Raw genomic sequence first — 25,437 nt, 5'->3', positions numbered from 1 at the left:
TTTTTTAATTTATAGATTAGCGCTTGGCTGCAATTACACCTGTTGGCAGGTGATGATTTTTTTTAATAGAGATAGCGAGCAAACGAGCAGGCGGGTGATCTGATGTTCAGTGATCACCGCCGCCCATTAACATTGGCAGCACCAGAGGAACCACCGATGCGTTGCCGGCCTTTTAGGTATTTATTGGTCCGCCCCTTGAATAACCCCATGTTGTAATCTAGTGGGAACACCGCCGATGGGAGTTGGTTCCACAGTTTACATGTGCGTGGAAAGAAGAATCTGGCACAGCGGACGGTGAGGGTGAAATTCCCTACGGTGGCGCGGTGCGTTTGTAGAAAAAGGAGGGTGGAATGAGGTCAAAAAGCTCTTTAGAGCACTCCTCATTATAAAGGCGATAGAACACGCATAGAGAGCTAACGTAGATGATGCAGCCTAAGATATTGGAAGGTTGCAAGAAGTTGGAAATGGAATAGACTGTACTTACCATAGAGACGGGCAACGGATGCGCTCCGCCGTTGGGATAGGGGTATGGTGCCATGAGGTAGCCCATGTTGAAGCTCGCGGCCGGGTGAGGCTCGAATTTACCTGCGAAAGTAAAATTAAATGTTAGATACAGTCCAGGTTTGGTTCATATTCGCAAGCTTATCCTGCAATAAAGAACCGGTCAAGTACGAGTCGGACTCGCACATGAAGGGCTCCGTACTATCGTAAAAGAAATAACATTTTTGTGATGTAAATGTGTTAATTTATGATGTGTGAAAGAACAAATAAAATCAGCATTTTCAATTTTCAAAGTAAGATTACTATATCAAGTGGGGTATCAAATGAAAGGGTTTCACTTGTACATTCTCAAATAGATTCTTATTTATTTTTATGCACAATAGTTTTTGATTTATCGTGCAAAATATCGAAAAAATACGACGCAGTACGAAACCCTCGGTGCGTCAGTCTGACTCGCATATACCTAGTTGACGACCCGTAAGTGATATAGGCTACTTTTTTCCGGAAAATCTCAGAGTACTGACGGGATTTTTAATATCTAAATCCGCGCGGTATCAGCTAGTAGGTATATATTACAAATTATTACATAGTAAAGAACAGATAGTATGTACTGTGTAGGTGGTTACATACAAGCTACTAGTTTTCGTGTAGCGCAGACACAGCGAGCGTGCGGTGGGCGTAACGCAGACGGCAAATTGCGTCGAGTCATTTAGTACGTGTAATTGTGAGCTACCGTGTTCGGTCTGAAACCGGATTTGTAGATGTACAGCTAGCTATAGATAGACGTATAAATCTTCTATGTTTTTAGTACGCTAACAGTGTCACTAAACCTCCTATACTTACGAGTAGGTATATTATACTGCCGTATGCCTTCAAAGCTAGGTCGCCAAGGTCTTCACCGGTAGGTACGTAGTCGAAATTCCACGGATCCATAGTGACTAAGAAGTGAGTTGCTTCCTTATCAGTACCTTTATTATAAATGCGATAGTGTGTTTGTTTGTTTTTTGTTGGTTTATTGGTTTGTCCTTCAATCACGTCGCAACGGTGCAACGGATTGACGTCATTTTTTGCATGGGTATAGATAAAGATCTGCAGAGTGACATAGGCTACTTTTTATCCCGGAAAATAAAAGAGTTCCGACGGGATTTTTAAAACACCTAATTCCACGCAGACGAAGTCGCGGGCATCAGCTAGTTTTTATATAATCCATACTTCCATACTAATATTCATCATCATCATTATCAACCCATCGCCGGCTCACAACAGAACACGGGTCTCCTCTCAGAGTGAGAAGCGTTTTGGCCATAGTCTACCACGCTGGCCATGTGCGGATTGGTAGAGTTTACACACCTTTGAGAACATTATGGACAACTCTCAGGCATGCAGGTTTCCTCACGATGATTTCCTTCACCATTAAAGCAAGTGAAATTTACGCACATGAGCTCCGAAAAGTTAGAGGTGCGTGCCCGGGATCGAACCCCCGACCTCCGATTAAAAGGCGGACGTCCTAACCACTAGGCTATCACAGCTTCATTATCCATACTAATATTATAAATGCGAAATTCTGTCTGTCTGTCTGTCTGCTAGCTTTTCACGGCCCATCCGTTCGACCGATTTTGACGAAATTTGGTACAGAGATAGCTTGCATGCATTTTTGCATGCACGGGATTTTTAATAAACCTAAATTCACGCAGACGAAGTCGCAGGCATCATCTATTATTAGTATAAAATATGGATTCATAGGCTACCTAGCGTCAAATGTAGAGACATTTGACACCTGCCAGTGACGTCGAAGCGTCCCTGACTGTCGTGAACTGTGCCACTGCGCAGTAGGTCGTCAAATTGGCATGTCTATAAATGTTTCATGGCAGGTGGTAATTGATAATGATTATAATTAACGACACTAAAAAGTTATTAGGCTGTTTCGACCATTTTAATTATCTGAAAATAATAAAACTGCTAATTCCATGTAAATATACGCATTCGATTAATGGCAAATTATAGTTAAGTACACATTTTAATGTTTTTTATTATAATTACCGACAGGTTTAGCGTGGATAGCGATCTCATCTGATCGCAAACACTGATAGTCTTAGATGGGACTTACTCACTTGGTAGGTTTGGGAATTATAGGTACACTAGCTTATACTATACCCGCGACTATGTCCGCGTGGACTGAATAAATTACAAACCCCTATTTACCCCTATTTTTTTATTTTATTTTTAAAATTTATAGACTAGCGCTTGGCTGCAATCAGACCTGGTGGCAAGTGATGATGCAGCCTAAGATGGAGCGCCTAGAAGATGATTTTAAGATGATGGATGATTTTCCTATTTTACACGCCTAGAGGTTGAAATTTCAAAAATCCTTTCATACCGGATGTCTATGTCATAATAGCTATTCTGCATGCCGAATTTCAGCCCGTTCCATCCAGTAGTGGCAGACGTCAGTAGTTTGAGTTGTGCGTGAATAAATTCATCAGTCACTCAATCAGTCATCTTTTCTTTTTATATAATACTAGCTGATGCCCGCGACTTCGTCCACGTGGAATTAGGTTTTTTAAAAATCCCGTGGGAACTCCTTGATTTTCCGGGATAAAAAGTAGCCTATGTCCCTCTTCGGCTCTTTATCTATACCTACCCATGCAAAAAATCACGTCACGGCACATGCACCGTTGCGACGTGATTGAAGGACGTGAGGAAGGAAAAAGCATTGTTTTTGTTTTTTTTAAAGCTACAATTTGGCTCTCTACACTTTTTTTTGATAAAATGCATATTTTTAAAGTTATTCGCAAAAAAACATTTAAAAAATTCGATTTTTTCGTCAAAAAACTGTTACTTTCAACTTCGAATAACTCAAAAAATATTACTAAAAAAGCGTATAGAACATTTTTTTCTTAGAATTAGTTTTTCCGTCGATTTCTACAGTGAAAATATAATAAAAAAAAAATTCCAACCCCGAGATGGGGTGGCAACCACCCCCAAGGCTCTAGCGTACAGCGGCATGATATAGAAAATGATCCTTGAGCTATTCCCTACCTTCTGTGAAAATTTCAAGTAAATCCATAGTGGACGAAAAAATTGCGAGCCAAAATGCTTCATTTCCTGGACTAAATGGGGTAAATCAGAATTATGAAAATAATGATATTATAGATAACATAGATAATAATAATAACACAATTTATATCCAGTTTATTTATTTTATAAAATGTGTCGCGAAATTTGGCAACAAAGATAAAGAAAGAAGCAATCGTGTATCAAAATAAGTGAAATCGTTTTTAAGAATATTACGAATTCGTCCTTATCTCGGAATGTGGACGTTGATCGAGTTGGTTAGTGTTCGTAACCACGTAAATGCATTAATTTTATTGATATAATTCAGTATTTTATTGCTTTAATGATATGATTATGAATTTATTTTGTTAAGTGGGATACCTAATTATTTATATGTGCAAATCATCATCATTATGATCAACCCATGACCCGCTCACTACAGAGTACGGGTCTCCTCTTAAGTGAGAGGGGTTTTTGCCATAGTCTACCACGATGGCCAAGTGTGGATTGGGAGACTTCACACACCTTTGAGAACCTCCGACCTCCGACCGACCTTATAATATATATAGGTATATCATAAGTAGGGACACGCACAACAGACGGAAACGTTCAAGTGCGGAAACCAGCCCAGAGCGAAGAAGAAGAAGAGATCATAAGTAGGGCTGGGCAGGTCTTGTATGCCGTATGTCAGATGACTTATGGGCAAAATCTGCTTCTTTCTGGACTCCCCAGAATCATCAACGCCAGCGTGGTAGGCCGAGGCGACGTTCCGCAGCAATGTTCCGCTGCCGCGACATTGTTGCCTAGCTCGGAATGTAATGTCATATAAGCTTATATACATTGCCGACCAGTAGTGCCGGGACAGCACTGTTGCGGCAGCGCTGCTGCGTGCAGCGTGGTTCGGAATCATACCTTTAGACAAATTACGTGGCCTGAAAACACCGTTTTTTAACAGTTTCTTCACATTTTATTTCGAAAACATTAACCAATTATAATTTAATCTACAAGGTATTTTGTGTAATTCCCAGAAACAACAAGGATATTATAATCAATTATACATTATTATCGATTATGTTATCATATCTCCGCGATAACGATATCATTATCAGGCCAACATTTACGTCAAAAAGTTTAGTTATTATATTAAATCTTGGTAGACGTAGTTTCACTATACTCACTACTAATATTGCGAAAGTGTGTTTGTTTGTTGTTTTGTCACAATCATACCGCAACAGAGCAACGCATCTACGTGATTTTTACGGTTCCGTACATCAAAAGGAAAAAAAGGAACCCTTATAGGATCACGTTGTTTTCTGTCTGTCTGTCCGTCTGTCCGTTGTGTCTGTCAAGAAAACCTATAGGGTATACTTCCCGTTGACCTAGAATCATGAAATTTGGTAGGTAGGTAGGTCTTATAGTACAAGTAAAGGAATACATAAACCGTGAATTTGTGGTTACATCACAAAAAAAAACACTTGGTTTTTTGGCATGCATATAGTTAAATAATTGACTGTGACAGACGGACGGACAGACGGACGGACATTCGGACAGACAAAGTCCCATTTACCATTTTGTAAAGTTTACCATTTTGGTACGGAAGCCTAAAAACGTTGTCATAAAGGCTACGTACTAGGTATACTTATCTTGGAAAATCAAAGAGTTCTTACGGGATTTTAAAAACAAATCCACGGACGAAGTCGCAAACATCAAGTTTATTGAATTTACACTTTACAGTATTTGTTATCGTGAATGTGTGAAATAAATACTTTTCTCTTATCTCTTTTACAACTTAGTGCCAATAAAAAAAAACAATTACGTGCGAGATTGATAAATTATCATTTATTATTAAAATTGATTTAACTGCTTTTTAACTTTTAATATTATGATGCTTCTATTTCTTACTAGATAGTTTTTTTTAAATTGTAGTTAGTTTTAGGTGTTTTGTGCATTTATGTCATACTAGCTTACGCCCGCGACTTCGTTCGCGTGGAATACACTAATTTCAAACCAGTATGTTACCCCCTTAGGGGTTGAATTTTTAAAAATCCTTTCTTAGCGGATGTCAACGTCATAATAGCTAACTGCATGTCAAATTTCAGCCCGATCCGTCCAGTAGTTCGAGCTGTGCGTTGATAGATCAGTCAGTCAGCTTTTTGATGAGTGTTGGATTTTAATACATACTAGCTTATGCCCGCGACTTCGTCCGCGTGGACTACACAAATTTCAAACCCCTATTTCACCCCCTTAGGGGTTGAATTTTCAAAAATTCTTTCTTAGCGGACGCCTACGTCATAACAGCTATCTGCATGCCAAATTTCAGCCCGATCCGTCCAGTAGTTTGAGCTGTGCGTTGATAGATCAGTCAGTCAGTCAGTCAGTCAGTCAGTCAGTCAGTCAGTCACCTTTTTCTTTTATATATTTAGATTAGCAAATGCAAAATACAGCGTTTCGTAAACAGAAGATTTCCTTTGCCAGGGTGGGTTTTAGGACCTAAGGATGAATTTTAAGAGGGCAGCTATCAAGATTATATTAAGAGGAGGGCTGGGCTGCACAAAGCAACATTTATTTTGCAAGGCTTTATTGAGACAAAAAAATAGTCCTTAAAACATAGAGTAAGTTCCACATAGAGTCACGAAATATTACAGGGACACTTGTAAAATAATTCTCCCATAAAACGGAGGCAGCCTATAAAATCTATAGTAAGCAATATTTCTCGGAATGTCTTCCGCGGTGGGTCCTAAGCCTAAACAAATATTGACCGCCTGTGTAATGCGAGGTAACGACATGTGTACACAGGTTTTGTGTGTTTGTGTGCGTCGAGAAACCTACACCGATTTACGGAGGTGCTACTGGCTATATGTGAAAATTATTATATTTAGTTTATTATGCTGCCAACGACTACTTCCGCGTTGATTTAAGTTTTCAAAAATCCCAAGGTAACTTTTCGATTTTTCGGAATAAAAAGTAGCCTATATCCGCATACAGGATGCAAGCTATTTCTCTAATAGAATGATGATGCCCGCAACTTAATTTAAGTACTTGGAATCAAAAAAAAACCCGTACCTATTTTCTTTATATTTTAATTTAGGACAAAATGTAGCCATATAGCACGTCCCAAACTATCTAAGATATTTAAGATAAAGAGATCAATTAGGATTTTTGAAAACCTAAAACCGAAGTCGCGGGCATCATTTAGTAATTTTGAATACTATACAATCGTATATTTCTTCAATAAATATTTCAAAGTATCGATTCTCGATGGTCAGCCTAAACAAATAATAGTAGGTCCATAGCGCCGATATTTAAACTGACCGCAAAATTACAGAATGACACCATTTCCGGTCCGGAACGGAACCGTGCGGCCCAGGTAGACAAGAAAAGGTTCCTGAAGCTCTGATTTAATAAAAGACGAAAATATACACGCAATGTCTACTGAAAATGCTTGCAAATCACTTTGACCAAATAGTTCACATCAATACCATTATTATAAATGCGAAAGTGTGTCTGCTAGCTTTTCACGGCCAATCCGTATATAACCGATTTTTATGAAATTTGGTAGGTACAGAGATAGCTTGCATCTCGGAAACGGACATTGGCTAAGTAGGTACTTTTTATGCCAGAAAATTAAAGAGTTCAAGCAAGATTTACCAAACCTAAATCCACTTGGACAAATTGCGGACAAACTTAAAGAAAATAAAAGCACGAGCGATGCGAGTGCGTAAATTTTTGACGGACTAAAAATATTTGGTAAATTCAAGAACGAATGTATTCCTTTTAAAAATAATTTCGCTCTGTGTCTGAGATAATTGAAAGGTTTGAACGCCCAAACCAGGACGAAGGAGAAAACCTAAAGCTAGCCTTATCTAATTACTATACAAATCATGCCCGCGTGGAATGGTGCCAAGAACACTGTCTGCATTTCCGCGCTGGACAGCCCAGGCTGATCCGTTGCCCAAAAATGAGCCAGCCCTCCTGTCACCAGATGAGGCTATTAATTGCGGTGAAATGTCTCGTAATTTTTTTTTGCACTAAGACTCCATGGCCCCACAGTCTCTACGGCAAACGGAAATTAATTCACAGCGATATGTTCTGACTTGTGAATGTTACGATTGTTAGTGTAGGTATAATTACTATAAAATAGCATACCTTTTACAATGTAGAGAGAGGGACAGAGTAGAGTAGAGAGTGATTGATGGGGTGTCTTTAGAGACGGGCTGACAGGTCTGAATACAAAGCAATTACAGTCTTTATAGATAACAAAAACGATCAAGAACCTGTTCTGTTGATATATCGTTCACAATGTTACAAAACTGGTCTTGATAGTTCGAAGTTCGGGTACCGTTCAAAAGTCGGTAGGTACTATGAAATTCCTCTTTAGACTTGGAGACTTGCTCCTTGCTCCTTAGACTTGGAGACTTGTTCCTTAGACTTGGGAGACTTGCTCCGTGCTCCTTAGACTTGGAGACTTGCTCTTTGCTCCTTAGACTTGGAGACTTGTTACTTGTACCTTAGACTTGGAGACTTGTTACTTAGACTTGGAGACTTGCTCCGTGCTCCTTAGACTTGGAGACTTGCTCCTTGCTCCTTAGACTTAGAATTTTGCACCACTGGCAAGTTTCTTGCAAAAGCCGCTGTTATTTTCATGTCTATCACATCATCTAATTGTGTCTTCTTCTTTGACTGTAACGCCCGCGTCTAGGCTAAAATACTGAATTTACGGTGGATTCTTCTATGATTATTTTACAAATTCAACAATTGACAATTAAAAAGTGTACAACGGTTACCCATTTTGAATAAATGATTTGACTTGACTTAGCGTTTTCTGTTAGTCACTTAGGGAGGGGTCCACTTTCCTACATTTTGATGCCCACTTTGCCCGATCTTGAGCATCCGATTTATCTGAGTCTATTGGCTCTCACTATTGGTGAAGTCAGCACTAGACTGAAGTCAGTACCTGGATGGTATATTTTTATTTCAGCTAACGTCAAAATGACGTCATTCCGATTTGACATGGTTCCAGCGCAATAGCAATTTGCGGGACTTATACCTATACAGGGTACATGTCGTAACTCGTAACGCTCACCTAGCCGCCATTCGCTCGTCACTTACACCGGTGACAGCGTAAAAAGCTCGTTAAGCGAACCACGGTGCTTAATTGTGAACGCATATCAAGTTCCAATTAGAACTTGGATATAATGACATAAAACATCCAACAGGTAGCCAGCGCTGGAATATGAATCGCAAATTGTGTGCTAGAGAGAGACGGGCGCCTAGGTTAGATAGAGACGAATAGAGGTAGGGCTGTAACCATTCATATTTTATTTGCTCAATGAAAATCTATACATATTTAAATATATAAAAGGAAAAGGTGACTGACTGACTGATCTATCAACGCACAGATCAAACTACTGGACGGATAGGCTGCAATTTGGTATGCAGATAGCTATTATGAATATTCAACCCCTAACGGGTTGAAATAGGGGTTTGAAATTTGTGTAGTCCACGCGGACAAAGTCATGAGCATAAGCTAGTGCATACTAATATTAGAAATGCGAAAGTGCGACTGTTTGTCTGTCTGCTTCGTTTTCACGGCCCATACGTTTAATGAATTTCGATGATAATTTCATACGTACGGTACGGACTACATAATAATCATTTGTACATCCCGGAGCTACATTTTTAAAAATAAAATTTAAAACTGTCAAACTGCGTCTGTCCTTTTCATATTACATTAGTAAGAAGAGTATGCGAATACTCTAAAATTAGGTTGTGCTCAGAATCAATACCACTGATACAAAGTCCAGTGCCGTGGCAACCCTAAATAGAATCATAATGGCATTTTATGAAGCACTGTGGCTGAACGCGGCATTATGGATCAGATACGCATGTGTAAACTAATGTCGATTCGATAGTGCCGTGTCGAGTGGCTGGGTACTGCACTACACCACAGAGAGGATATGATATTATATACAGAGGTTGGAAGAAGACGTCTAAACAGAGCAATCGTGCAGTAAGTCCGAGTACGCGACAGTTCGAGATGACAATCGAGATGGGGACGCCCTGCACAGCCGCACTAACTTGGCGCGGGTGTGCGGGAAGCTCTCCGCCTATACCCCAATTGCCAGCTCAACCTCTCGCGGACTATAGTTAGGACCCTATCCGTGAGGAAACTCTCGGTTCGATCCTGAATCGACGATATTATGTCAAATATTAGGCTACGTGAAATCAAAGAAAAATAGGCGATTCTTAGGCTACCTTGTCAAACGTCAAACGACGAAGTGACATCGAAGCCTCGACGCGACGTTTTGTTAGAAGTTCCACAACTGTCGTGAACTGTGCCTATGTTAAAGGGCCGTGGTGGTCGTCAATTACCACGAGATCATAGGTATCGGACTACTGTGTATCTCTTTATACTGTGACTAGACACTTAACAAGCTTAGAGATGCAAGTTATGGCACATCAACAAGACATTAATATCTTCAACTGACAGATTCTAGTTATACTATACTACCAGCCGTGGCCAATGGAGTGCACTTCATGCAAGCGAAACGGCACTGCCTGCCTCTAGAAATTACTATCAGCAATTTAGCGTTCTGGTACGATACCACATAGAAGTTCTTCAGATTACAGTGACAACGCATATCAATCGATTGCGATCTGGGTCTTGCAACCTTGACCCAGGTTGGTAACTGGATGGGTGACCGACTTTGAAGGACTAACTAACGTGCTCTCCATGTCTTGGAGAGCACGTTAGTTAGTCCTGGTTATTAACACTAACATCTGATAAAAAAAAAAAACTGAAGTCGAAATCATGTTCTCTTAGTCGAGTTGTATGCAGAAGAATCTGGGAACCCACCGCATTATTATCCCAAGAGAATTCCTACCATTATATGAAGGGTAAGGGGGGTCGCAACCCTCAGCAATGAGGAATGAGAATAAAGAAAGAATTTTCAGAGGGTTTGAGTACTACATATTTTTCCAAAAATAACCTCAAGGTGTTTTCCAGTTAATCCAAAAATCAAAATAAAAATTCAAAGAGAAGTTATTTTAACACGTTGTTTCGTTTCCCATAAAATACAACTTCCCAATACTCCGTACGTCACTTCTTCGTGTTTTTTCCTTTTTTAGGGTTCCGTACCCGAAGGGTGCTGACGGGATCCTATTACTAGGCCTCCGCTGTCCGTCCGTCTGTCTATCAGTGGACTGTACCTTGTGAACCGTAATAGGTAGAGAGTTGCATTTTTTCTATTGCTGCTGTAACGGCAAATAATAAAAATTCCAAAATAACCGCCATCAAAATTTAAAAGAAAATGTTATTTCTTGTACGGCACCCTTCTAGTGCGACTCCGACTCGTACTTGGGCGATTTTTTTAGGGTTCCGTACCCGAAGGATGCCTACCAGACTTTATTATTAAGTCTCCGCTGTCCGTAACAGGTAGAAATTTTCACAGAATGTGTCTTTCTATTGCCGCTATAACAATAAATACCTAATAGAAATTTAAAAATGGGCGCCATCAAAATTAAAAAAAAAGTGTTATTTCTTATACGATGGTACGGAACCCTTCATGTGCGAGTCCGACTCGCACTTGACGAGTTTCTCCTTTTTTTGTGGTCCGGAGTCGTGGCGAGCTGATCAGATTAGTTTGGAACCGGTTCGTCGAAAACATCCCGGGGAAAAAATAACAAAAAACGACACTAATAACAACAAATAACGAGGCGTTCGAACGTGCGCAGTGATGCGCTAGTGTCGATAGATGATTTGTCGATATTTATTTGTTAACTAGCTTGTTCCCGCGACTTCGTCCACGTGGACTACACAAATTACGCCTTCTTTCCACCCCTCCCTTTTTCCAGCTACTTTACCCATCATAATTGTCTGCAGCAGCCGGTACGTATCGTGTCACAAAATATGGCACAGGTACGAGATCTTACGCTGCTTGATGGTTTTAACTAGCTCGGTCTTCTTGTGCATCCGGACAATAACCTCAGCGTTGGACACGAATCCTGCGATACGTCCACATTTCGAAGGCTTCGATGTTTTTCAGCAAGTCCTCCACTAGGGTAGGGTCCATGCCTCACATCCATGTAGATGTAGAAGAACTACGGGCCAAATACATAGCATTGTAGGTGTCTGATACGGAATTTTAGAGAAAATTGGCAAAGAACTTTCTTAGTCTTCATAAATGTCAAACTACAATAAGTTTTAACAAACTTTACAAAGTAAGAAGGTTCATACCTACTTACATCGCATTAAGAGGAAATTAATAAAATAAAACACTATCAAGCATTGATGATCAACGGCCAACAACTTGTAAATTAAAAGTCTATCGACATCATATCGACGTTAAACTACCCTGCCCTACATATAGGTGGAGTCAGATGAAATTATACGAAAATATTGTAACGATAGTGACAGATGATTATAAGCTGGCGATAAAACACACATAATTCTCACATAATGGCCGGCGGGCCAGTGATAATTCCCACCTTCGTTACAATATCCAACGTATTCATGTTCGATTTACCTATTAGCGCCTTTTAGATATACCAACTTCCAACTCCACTCCAACTTTGGTCGGCAGCTGGTTTGAAGTGTTTATAGAACAACAACTGATGAATTCCATTTAGTCAAATAAATAATAGTAGGTACTTACTTTACAGATTATTGTTTATAAAATGGATTCAAGTTCGCGACTACTTAGTAAGACTCCACGGGATAAAAAACCGGCCAAGAGCGAGTCGGACTCACGCACCAGTCTTACTTTTTCGACATTTTGCACGATAAGTTAAAAACTATTATGAGTAAAAATAAAAATCAACCGGTTTTAGAATTTACAGGCAAAGTTCTTTCATATGATACCCCCCCCCCCCCCTTGGTATAGTAATCTTACTTTTAAGTTGAAAATAACAATAATTTTTTTATGAACACATTTTCTGTGCTGTATTGTGTGTGTATTTTTACCACATTTTTAGATTTGTCTAATCAAACTTTTTGGCAAATCAGCCCGATTAGGCTAAACTAAATTAATATCATCGACTTATTCAAACATAGCAGCAGCCAACTTGTCGGCACATCTGTAGCAGGCTTATATGGAATCGTATTCACAATCGATTTACTATTATGATTCATGGTGAAACAATGGGATGTTTAGCGTGATGATTTTATAATATTAATCTTTTTTAACGTTAGTTGCTTGAGGCTTTTAACAAGCTTAATTTATTTAACAATGATTTTTTCTGACTACGAGAACCAATGAATTATTAATAGTTAAAACACGTTAAAGAGAATTTAATTAAACTGGCAGATGCTACCAACTTTCTCAGCGTAAATACCTATCTAATCTAAATATAAAAGGAAAAGGTGACTGACTGGCTGACTGACTGACTGACTGATCTATCAATTCAGTTTCAATTCAGATAGCTATTATGACGTAGGCATCCGCTAAGAAAGGATTTTATATATTTCTATTTCTGATTTGATCGCAAATAACTTCAAGCATAGCTTTTAGCTACGTGACTCTGAGCTTTCTTATGCGGCCCAAAACACTCGATCAGTTGTAGACGTTTTGGAAAGCTTTATCGAAAATCCAAAATTACCACGCATCCTTCTTGACTCGATAAACTTTATCTGCCATTACGTAGGTAGTATTGAGTCATGATTACTCAATGGGCTGATTTCAGACTCTTGAGTAATTATACCACTTTATTAACTAGCTCTGGTCCGTGACTTCGTTTGCCAGGTGTAAGTTTTGTGCAATGTAGAGTAAGTAAGCCTTTGAGATTTGACTGGATAGTGCTCGCCACTTCGTCCGCGTGGAATTAAGTTTTTTAAAAATCCCGTTGGATCCCATCCTTCCCAGGGATGACAACTTTAACCGCGAGTGAGTCCCACATACCCGCCCTTGTGCGGCATACCTAATAGCATTTTTACCAGCGGAAAAAAAGAAAAAAAGGGATGACAACTTTCATTGAAATTGGTTAAACGGATGAGCCGCGAAAAGCTAGCAGACAGACAGACACACTTTCGCATTAATAAGGTAATATGGATATTATGCCTCTTGCACGGTAATAGATCGTTTTCAATAAAAGTACCTACTAATTTTAACCTTACAGTTTTTACAGTTTATTTTTAAAATGTTTGACACACAGTATGTATCTGTGACAGACAGACACACAATACTGTGTTAAGGGTTCCTTGGTTTACGACGGAATCCTAAAAACTGTACCCGGATGCTCGATATCGTAAAACCTGCATCAACCACTATTACAATCTCAATTGTTGCGTTTGGCTGAATTTGTGCGATTCTTGATGCAACAACGCATTGTAGCCAATTGTGAGCGAGCGTCAACTAATCAGAGGTGATTGCGATCGTGACATTGTACCGCAATCGCGCAGTCGAGATAGCAATCGGGGTATAAGGCAGGGGGATGCCCCGCACACCCGTCATCCGCGCTATCCCGCACGGGGTTAGCGCGAGGGCTGTGCGGGCATGCGAGGCGTCCTCACCCCGATTGCCAGCTCGACCTGTCGCGAACTATAGGTTTAACTAGAGGCAGTTCAACATTTCATTCACCAGTGAACTTGAATTAAAGCAAGGACATTGCTCTTGAAACTGGTTCAGGTGTAGGCATTATTTTTATTCTAACCGGACGGGAAAATCAAGAATATGAAGTAGGTATGGACTAAGAGCCCATGAGGGCCAGACCTTCGTTATTTTTTAAAGCTAAAAGTTTCTAGATACGTCTTTAACACAGGGAGGGACGATCAGTGACTGTGAAGTTTGGGATCATGGTGGCTTTGGCAGATTACAGGTAACAAAGACTTTTTTTAAATATTGTCTTCGGAATAGTATTAGAAATCACGTCATGCATTGCCAGACATTTAGTATCGTGGTAAAGCCAGACGCCTTTTAAACTTTAATTAGCAATTTGGCGACATTACCCAGAGAAACTTTCTGCTTTTATAAAACAACGAAGGTCTGGCCGTCACAGGCTCCAAGTCTAGCAGGTCCTGCTATGGTTTATCTTGTAGTTGTCACTTAGTTCACGCCTGAATGAAAGCACTTGTTTCTAGGATTATAAATGTACTTACTCTTTGCTAGATATTATCTTAAAAGCATCTTATTTACAGTACACAGCAGAAAGTAATGTACATCGACCTTTAGAAGGAGATAGCAGATTCGTAGAGCGTTGTCCCTGTCGTTGAGACCGACAAAACGTCATATAGGTATGAGTGAGAGAGACAACGCTCTACAAAGCCGCAATGTCATTCTAAAGGCCGATGTACATTACTTTCTGCCGCGTACTGTAATACTCATAATATTATAGCATTCGATTAACATATCATAAACAGAATAGGCCGGCCCACTACTGAGCACAAGTCCCCTCTCAGAATGAGAAGGGCTAAGGCGATAGTCCACCACGCTGACCAATTGGATTGGTAGACTTCATACACCTTTGAAAACGTTATGGGAGATCTCTCAAACATGTAGGTTTCCTTAGGATGTTTTCAAAGTGTTTCCGAGTATCTATTTTAATTGCTTAAAAAATCTGTCAAGTGCAAGACGGACTCGCACACGAAGGGTTCCGTACCATGGACAAGAAATAACACTTTTTATTTATTTTTAATTTTCATAGAGGGTATTTTGAAATTTTCAGTATTAGTTGTTATAGTGGCAATAGAAATGAAAGTTGTGAAAACTGTGAAAATTTCAGATCTCTACTTATTACGAGACAGACAGACGGACAGACGGATGGACAGCGGAGTCTTAGTGATAGGGTCCCGTTGGCACCCTTCGTGTACGGAACCCTAAAAATAAAAATATTAAAATAATTTACTCACCAAAAACCGGACTAAGATCGGACTTCACCGATAGTTTACCGGAATACGGCTCACCGGATTTCTCCTGTAACCAGAAAAAAAACTTTTTAGTCAAATACAATATTAGTAAGATAGTAAAAAGTCAAATATTTTATAAAAAGGGTACTGATATCACGCGGACGAAGTCGCAGGCAAAAGCTAGTACATAAGAGAAAAAATTAAAAACAATCGGTGGCTATTTTCGGGAAGTTTGTAACACAAACTTGCAACAAATGGAAATTATCATCTCCCAAAAAAATCAAGGAACTCTCTATATCACGAGTACATGTATGAAGGTACAATAATTAAATTTTGCATATATTCTATAAAAATTGATACCTACCCAATTTAAAGTTTAAATCAAATCTATTTAGACATGCTCGATAAGTCGATAACACGAATACCAACCCAATCAATGATTAACATCAAAACATCAAGCTGACACATAATAAAAAAGCGCACGATAAAAAGTCGAACGAATTCCTCGCGGGGGCGTGACAATCGATTCGCTTCACTCGAAATTTTTCCCCAAACAATATCTCGACTAATAATGGACATAACCAATCGAAATGTTTCCGCTATCATTAATTCGGGCAACGAATTTCCTCTAAAGGGCCAATGGACCGTTGAAATGACGACACCTTAGTGATAGGTTGGAGGTATTACTGTGGCATACGATTTTTGTAGCAATGTGTTCGATATAATGTCGAATAACTTTTACGATTTTCAGCGCATCTTCATTCAGTTTTTAAGTAGCTAATAAATAATCTATTTTCTGAAATACTTATAGGTCAGAAAATTAAAGAACAAACGCTTGAATATACATTGTATAATTTGTTGTCAACATTACTACATAATAGGTTTTTCTAAAATAATGAATGCCGATCGATCAAATCTAATTATACAGGTAGAGTGAAAGAATTTCTTTCAATGTTCTCGTTCCTTTTGGAAAGAAAGGAAGGAAGGAAAGAAAGGTTTTGATAGGAAAAATAAAAGAAAATTTCTGTCAGTGCAAAAAAGAAAGCTTTTTTATTGTTTTTAGTGCGAGGCTTCGCCGGTACGTAAGTCTAAGTAGTAGTATAAATAAGGAAGTACTTATAATGCCGTATCGTTCTAATACGAACTTCCAATAAGATGAATAACATTTTTCATATTTTAAATTATTGTAAATCCGCAGTAAAGTGCAAATCGGTACACAATACGACAAAACGACATATCTCAAAAACATTCGAAATTATAACGCATGATACGGGAATAGCCCCCAAATACCTTCTACAAGGGGCGTAACTGGATAGAGGAAATCAGTTTACCCCACTCGGACGTGTTTACCCCAAATCAAGGGTAACTAGTACCAATTTGATAGATTTTGTTTTTGGATGACCATTGTACCTTCACGGTCAATTGAGTTGGCTGTTTGGTTGAGTTGTGATTACAAGTTTGATTGTAATCATTGTTGACTGTTCGAACTAATAATAGGGGATCTCTAGATATTGTAGCTATAGTCGACGCATTTTAAACTGAGTCGTCGAGTCTATAGTGCGAGCGAAACAGACAAATAACTCGACGACTCAGTTTAAAATGCGTCGACTTTACCAACTGCGGTTACCCTTTACTAAGAAATTGTACCAATATAGAATACCTGAAAACCATTTTGTTTTTGCATCAACGAATGCATAACAAATTAATCATTAATTCACTGACGGTTGCAAAACATATTAATCATTCATTAATTCATGCAAATATAGGAAATATCCTAGATATTTTGATTAAGTAGGTACAACGTACGTAACCACTTATTAATTTACATTAACCTATTAATTAACATAGACATCGTTCATTTTATCTCCCAGATGTCTGTGGGAAGTTTATAATTTTTTTAACATTAATATCACCTGTAATATTGTTGAATAGATTATATGGCACCGTTTTCAAACCATCCGATACGATAATCGTATCTGAACCTTTTACGATAGCGAGAGATGTAAATTGCTTCTATTTTGGTATTGGAGCCATCATCATTTTAACTCATGGCATGCGTACTACTGAGCACGGGTGTTTTCTCATAAATGAGAAGGATTATGGAATTAATAAAAAAATGGGTTAATTTGTCGCAAAAATTTCAGTAGATTTCACCCCGAATTTGGGAAGTTGGCAGTGTTATAGTCAAATCGGCCGGCGAAGGGTTAATAGCAATAAAACTTTGCTATTAGCCCTGTTACCATTCAATAATTGTGTATATCTCCTACTTACATAAAACATATCTCATACTTGTTTGAAACTACGTTATTAGTGTCTTTCCTATAGGTATACGTATAAGTTAAGTTTTCATTATAAGCAGATGCACATACCTATTGTAATAATTTTTTACAAGTTCCGATATATCGGACCGAACATTATAAAAGCTGTCAAGTCAATCGAATTTTTTGCACCTATTAAATTGAGCGCATTTTTACAAGCTTTTGAATATGCATAGCTGTTATGTTTACATTGTTTAAAAATAGAAAATATATGCACTTATAAAAAAAAAGATTCCGACGAATTGAGAACCTCCTCCTTTTTTTGAAGTCGGTTAAAAATACATGTTTACTTTGTGTTTCTGATAATTGCAGCTGTGTTGGTTCCTAGAATTCCGTACCTCAAGGGTGCCAACACGGGACCCTCTTACTTACCCTCGTTGTCCGTCCGTCTGTCTGTCAGCGGGCTGTATTTTATGAACCTTAGAAGAGAATATCTTATTAACCTTAAGTAGAGAATTGAAATTTTCAGTGTGTATTTTTATTTTAAAATGAAAATTAAAAAAAAAAGTAAAAGGCTGTCCGTCTGTCTGTCAGTCTCTCATCGTCATCTCATGGACCTTAGATAAAGAATATCTTTTTAACCTTCGGTAGAGAATTATATTTTTCAGAGTGTGTATTTCTATTCCCGCTACAAGGAGTAATAAAAAACCAAGATGGCGAATTTAAAAACAAAAATTAACAGTACTTGTAGGATGGTACGGAACCCTTCATGTGCGAGTCCAACTCGAACTTGACCGGTTTTTTGTTTACATTTAACATACATCGTTGCGAACTTTTGTCCGTTTATGGGAAAGCAGATGGTTGATTGAAATGTATTTCAAATTGTTTTCTAGTAGGTAGATGTTTAATGAATTTTTCAAAAGATCAACTGTCTATCTAGTGCCTATATTAAGTATTATGACTAGGTAGATAATACCTAGTCTAACATTAAATGTCAGCTTTGTATAGGTCAAGCTTTTAAAGGCAAATGCACACGGACCACAACTACAGCACGTGGCCGGGCACTTATTTTAAAAATCACCGATCTGCAAGACATCGTACGAGTTTCCATGGTATATGTCGTCGATCGTTCTACGATCTGTGTTTCCTACCAATTACAACAAGGGTATCTTTAAAAAAGAGTGAATAGGCATCTTCTAGGTAAACGCGTCCCATCTAAGACCACACCGTCACTGACCATCAGGTGTGATTGTGGTCAAGCGTTTGCCTATAATGAATAAAAAAATGTATTAAAATAAATAGTTTAAGTCACACGGACCACATTTTGTCGCCAAATTCGACCGTGAACATCGCAACCACAACGCAACCACCAGCGACACCGTGCACTAATGACCGGCCATATCGTAAACACAACGTCCGTCTGCCTGTGTGCAAACAGTAGCCATCGCACATGCAATTACAAGCAACAACGCAACCACATCAACATTTTGTAGTTACCACAACGCAACCACCAGCGACACCGTGCACTAGTGTCCAGCCACATCGCAAACACAACGTCTGTCGTCTGCAAACAGTAGCCATCGCACATCGCAACTACAAGCGACAACGCAACTGTGACGAAACTGCAAGTTGCAGCGTCATAATTCACACGTAACCACTGCTTGACCATTTTTTGTCGATGTGGCACGTGTGAATTCTCCCTTAATAATACCCAAGCCTATTTTGATCTATGTGACTACGAGCGAGAAAACTTTTTATTTCGCAAGTACGAAATGTAGTAAATTCTTATAAGGCACACTACACATTGAATAGTATCGCATGAATAAGTGCGTAATAGTTTCTTAACTATAATTATTTTTAGCAACGTCTTATCATTACGCCTACATTGTATCTGAAAATGCATGCCTGTAGTCGATCTTGCTCGCTCGATTTCTTAGGAAAATGAGCTGTTAGAACTTCATGAAGTTGTGAGTTGAGGGGCCAGAGTGAAATACGGGATTGTCATCTGAGCTACTTAAAATTAAAGTAGCATGGTACCGTGGTGAATTCAACACCCAAACGAAACAACCCCCTCGATTAGCATATTCCTCTGGCTATTCAGCAAAGTAACGTAGCCAGCGTTCTGGGCTATTTATTGCCCAGTTCGTTATGATGATATTTTCTCCTCATTTCTGATTTGACCGGTGTCAATCAATCAATCAATCAATCAGCCTGTTTGCGTCCACTGCTGGACATAGGCCTTCCCTAGAGCGCGCCACCACACACGATCCTCCGCCTTCCTCATCCACCTACTTCCCGCTAACTTCTTAAGGTCGTCAGTCCAGCGGGTTGGAGGTCGTCCCACACTGCGCTTGCCGATACGCGGTCTCCACTCCAGAACACGTCTGTCCCAGCGGCCATCGGTTTTGCGGCAGACGTGGCCTGCCCACTGCCACTTCAGCTGGCTAATTCGTTGAGCTATGTCAGTCACTTTGGTTCTCCGACGGATTTCCTCGTTGCGGATTTTGTCCCTCAGAGAGAGAGACACCCAACATAGCTCGCTCCATAACACGCTGAGCGACTTTGAACTTGCAGTGGACAAGGCCTACTGTCAGTGTCTACGTCTCAGCGCCATTTTGAAAACCTATACATTTACCGGTATAGGTTTTCAAAATTACACCTACCGATCTCTAAACCGGTGAAGTAGTGGTAATCTCAACAAACCTTTAATATCTAAAGCCGTGGACAGCAGTGATCGATGTGGCGGGGAAGCGTCGGATCAACATAGCACAAGTAGCTATATATACCTACAGTCCATTCGATGATAGCTTATCAGTTATCAGTTAGCCGTGCATTTGACCCAAAACACGTATTACATGTTAGACATGCACGTGGTTATGTTTGTCCCATGATCTGAATAGAATAGAAAAGATTTTTATCCAATTAACCTTTTACAATTGCTTTTGAATCGTCAAAAGATTTTTGCCGTTCCCATTGCTATTTACTAACTTCCTCTAAATCACTACCACAATCAGTACCCAAATATGCGAAAGTGTGTTTGTTTGTCCTTCAATCACGTCGCAGCGGTGCAACGGATTGACGTGATTTTTTGCATGGGTATAGTTAAAGACGTAGAGAGTGACATAGGCTACTTTTATCCCGGAAAATCAAAGATTTCCCCCGGCATTTTAAAAACCGAGTCGCGGGCATCAGCTAGTAATAAAACAAATACCGGGATTAATTACGGCGCTTCTATACTTATTACTCATACTTATCAAATAAAAATTCAGCAGTAACCCGAAACGAATTATCGCAATTCGTCTATGTTTAGCGATACGCGATATTATTGGCGACATGACAATCTTATCATATCGACAAGGACATATAAATGCTGTGTTTACAGTTTACACGCACACCAAATAGCGGCATCGATAGGAATGTACTGCCTACACAGACCACCACCTATAGACGCCTAATAGCCGGACACCCCGATCGCCAAGCTTAGGCAGTTGCTTAGCATAAAAGTCGACCCACGCCCGTTCGGTACCCTCATTCCGCACATTGTCTTGATTACGTGACTTTTAAGTCCACCAATCACAACAAAGCATTCTTCCTTGTCCCCCACCAACATTTTTTATTGGTGGTTACCCAGATTTTTCATACATACACACTAAAAAAATTACCTACCCTCTCTATGGTGCAATGAAATAAAATGTCCACTAACCACAATATATACTCGGAAAGGTATGCCCTGGAAATTTAGAAAATACCATTTACATTTTCTTTTTTCAAAAATTCAAACAATGAATTCTAAATTTTTTGATGTCACTAAAGTTTAAGAGCTATCCCGAAGCAAAAGGAACAATAATTATTGTCAAACACGGTTTCATTTCTACGAAAAAGCACTTGCAATACGGTGGTCAAAATGTTTATTATCTCAGGACAAGTCCTAGTTGTATAAATAAGAACTCGAAAAATAAACTGTTGAATTAATTTTGTCGTATAAAATTATTATATTAAACTAGATGATGCCTGCGGCTTCGCCCGCGTGGTTTGAGGTTTTTTAAAAATCCCGTGGAACCTCTTTGATTTTTCGGGATAAAAAGTAGCCTATGTCCTTCCCCAGGATGCAAGCTATCCCTGTACGAAATTTCGTTAAAATCGGTTGAACGGATGGGCCGCGAAAAGCTAGCAGACAGACAGACAGACACACTTTCGCATTTATAATATTAATATGGATATGGATTGGTGGTTTCTTTGGTCTTCAATTTGGCGATCTCTGTCATATGAAAAAAAATCATGATCAAGCCATCGCCGGCTCACTACTGAGCACGGGTCTCCTTTCACAATGAGAATTGTCTCTAAAGTCCTGCCTTTATAAATGCGATCATGGCAACACTAATCAAGAAACAGTCCATACAAGACGATAGCCATTAAGTGAAGAAGGGCACATCGTTAATTGGTAACGATATCGAGACCGGGTATCGAATTATTCCCGGTACCTAATTACGCGATCCTAATAACAAGGACACGTGTAATCACCTGCAATAACAGTAAGAAGGTGGTCGCACATTACAGCAAGCACCGCATGCGATTCCCGAGCCGTACGCGCCGTACCTTTTTACTAACGTACGATAAAAAATTGAATGACGTAACCTTTTATCACAAAATTGTGATTATCATCATCATTAATAAACCCATCGCCAGCTCACTACTGAACACGGGTCTCCTGTCAGACTGAGAAGCATTTGGTAGACTTCACACACCGTCGAGAATATTATGGAGAACTCCCAGATATACATGTTTCCTCACAATGTTTTCCATCACCGTTAAAGCAAGTGATATTTAATTGCATATCTAATCGTAGCTCCAAAAAGCTAGTTTCCAGCTGCCGCATAGATTTTTAGCTTACTTAGTAATAAAATGACTCGTCATCTACGTAGGTACGCGTCGACCAATTTTATGTGGTACGTAGATCTTGATGTTATAGATCACATTTGTTGTAGTGCTATCTGTGGAGCCAAAAAAGATAGAGCAAACCGAATGTAAGCGCAGGAAATAACACCTTCCAGTACGAGGGACTGGCGATTTATATGTAAAGAGGATGCCTGGATATTAAAGGCTCTGGACAGGGTGTGCTAGCGGTCATTAGGTAAGGCCCATGTCCAACATTTATAGACGTCTATGGAATAGAATAGAAAGATTTTTGTCTCAATAAACTTTTACAAGAGCTTTTAAATCGTCAAAAGAATTTACCAGCGCAGCGGTTCAGAATGCCATATATAGTATATACATAGTTTGTGTAGTGATAATGTTTATCATGATTTTTGAGAACTGAAGAATACGCTACGTGCGATGCGTACGGCTTGAGTGTAATGTGCGACGAGGTTTACTCGCAACATTTGGAAACGATAAAAACTGGTCAAATTTTGGGTTGGATTCTTTCTTTAACGTTATTCGATCACGCGATGCGCAGCTTCCAGTTAATTGAAAGTAAAACCCCGATAGCGAAGCGGTTAGAATTTATCGTAAGAAAAAATTCACGCATTCGATTTAGAATATCGGTAAGGATAGTATGATTTTTTTAAGCTGTGTCTACCATTATCAATAAATTACATAGAATAGAATTTTTTATTTAAGTTTATTTAAATAAAAAATTCTATTCTACAAAAAGAATTCGGATCTTCAAGAAAATCTTCAATCTACCACTCCATCCATCCACACATCCATCACTCCATGAAAATGTTTCACTATTTACAGTTTCCTTTTTGTTCATATGAAACTAAATGATACCCAACAACTTCGTTCGCGTGGATTTAGGATTTTTACAAACTCTTCGATTTTCCGGGACACGAAGTATGTAGGTAGCTTAGGTCCGTCTCAGAGGTGCAAGCTATCTCTGTACCAAATTTCGATAAAATTTATTGAAACGATAAGCCGTGAATAGCAGAAAGACAGACACACTTTCGAATATTTATAATATGGATGTACGTAACAAAAGTATAATTTCATGTTTTTCGCATTAGCTACATAAAAACTCGAGTAAAACATATGTACCTGGTAGTTATATTTTTTTTAAATTCATTATAGGTATACGCTTGACCACAATCACACCTGATGGGAAGTGATGATGTGGCCTAAGATGGGACGCGTTTACCTAGAAGATACCTATTCACTCTTGTTTTAAAGATACCCGGGAAGATATAAAATTAAAGTGTATCAGATAATAGCAATTTAAAGTATTTATACCTACTGACTAATTTGTACAAAAATTAAGAACTCGCAATTTCGATTGCAACTCGAAACAACTACCATTTAGGGTTTTCACGAAGATGCACATCCATACTATCACTACCCTTATTATAAATGCGAAAGTGTGTTTGTTTGTTGGTTTGTCCTTCAATCACGTCGCAACGGATTGACGTGATTTTTTGCATGGGTATAGATAAAGATCTGGAGAGTGACATAGGCTTACTTTTTATCCCGGAAAATTAAAGAGTTCTTACCGGATTTTTAAAAACCTAATTCCGCGCGGACGAAGTCGCGGCCAGTAATATTATAAATGCAAAAGTGTATTTGTTTGTTGGTTTGTCCTTCAATCACGTCGCAACAGAGCAACCGATCTACGTGATTTTTTGCATGGGTATAGTTTAAGTCCTGAAGAGTGACATAGGCTACTTTTTATTACGGAAAATGAAAGAGTTCTAACTGGATTTTTTAAAACCTAAAAAATTAGGCCGGTAAGAAACATTTCAAGTACTTAGTCCATAAATAGAACCGAACGATTCCGTAGTCTGTCTGTCCGACACAATAACTCAAACGAATTGTTAAAAATTCGCGGAAGTCAATTGAGAATAGTATTTGTCAACCAACCCTACCTGCATTTCGCATTGAAGAGCATATAATTGACTTTTCAATTTCGAGCCTTTTAATAATAGCACAGAGACTACGTAAAAACACAGATATAAAAGTGAAGCTAGTTAGAGTGATCTGCTTATCCAGACCCTGTTTAGGGTTCCGTATCCGTAGGATGCCAACGGAATCCTATTACTAAGCCTCGGCTGTCTGTCCGTCTGTCTGTCAGCGGGCTCATGAACCGTAGTGGTTTAGATAGTTTAAACAAATTTTAGGTCGTTAGACCACGAAGTAAACCCATAGAAACTCTTTAATTGACTCTCCATCTTTAATTGCAAAAAAATCACGTGGATACGTCGCGTTGCTCTATTGCGGCATGATTGACGGATAATCCAACAAAACAACAAACAAACACACTTTCACATTTATAATATTAACTAGCTTATGCTCGCGACTTCGTCCGCGTGGACTACACAAATTTCAAACCCCTATTATTATCCTCTCAAGGGTTGAATTTTCGAAAATGCTTTCTTAGCGGATGCCTACGTCATAATAGCTATCTGCATGCCAAATTTCTGCTCAATCCGTCTAGTAGTTTGAGCTGTGCGTTGATAGATCAGTCAGTCAGTCACCTTTTCCTTTTATATATTACTAGCTTATGCCCGCGACTTCGTCCGCGTGGACTACAAAATTTCAAACCCCTATTTCACCCCCTTAGGAGTTGAATTTTCAAAAATCCTTTCTTAGCGGATGCCTACGTCATAATAGCTATCTGCATGCCAAATTTCAGCCAGATCCGTCCAGTAGTTTGAGCTGTGCGTTGATAGATCAGTCAGTCAGTCACCTTTTTCTTTTATATATTCAGATAATAGAAGAACCGTTAACTGTCTATTAATTTTCTTTAGTCTGTGTTTCGAGGCTTTTAATATCGGCCTGTGTAGCCTGTGGTGT

At 39.1% G+C, this 25,437-nt stretch overlaps 1 protein-coding gene across 8 annotated transcripts in view; it reads right to left on the bottom strand.

Annotated features, from left to right (window-relative positions):
* pan (transcription factor pangolin) overlaps positions 1 to 25,437 on the bottom strand; it is a 252,257-nt gene that overhangs the window by 140,209 nt on the left and 86,611 nt on the right. For all 8 annotated transcript variants that reach the window (XM_069506594.1, XM_069506596.1, XM_069506597.1 and 5 more), the window contains exons 3-4: positions 15,398 to 15,461; positions 485 to 585 (exon numbers count right to left, since the gene is read on the bottom strand). In XM_069506594.1, coding sequence (XP_069362695.1) covers positions 485 to 585; positions 15,398 to 15,461 — 165 coding nt within the window. The remainder of the gene's footprint in view (positions 1 to 484; positions 586 to 15,397; positions 15,462 to 25,437) is intronic.

The sequence above is a fragment of the Maniola hyperantus genome, chromosome 23 (assembly GCF_902806685.2).
Source record: "Maniola hyperantus chromosome 23, iAphHyp1.2, whole genome shotgun sequence".
NCBI lineage: Eukaryota > Metazoa > Arthropoda > Insecta > Lepidoptera > Nymphalidae > Maniola > Maniola hyperantus.
The sequence above is the reverse complement of the archived record's forward strand: the minus strand, read 5'-3'. Positions and strand labels throughout refer to the sequence as shown.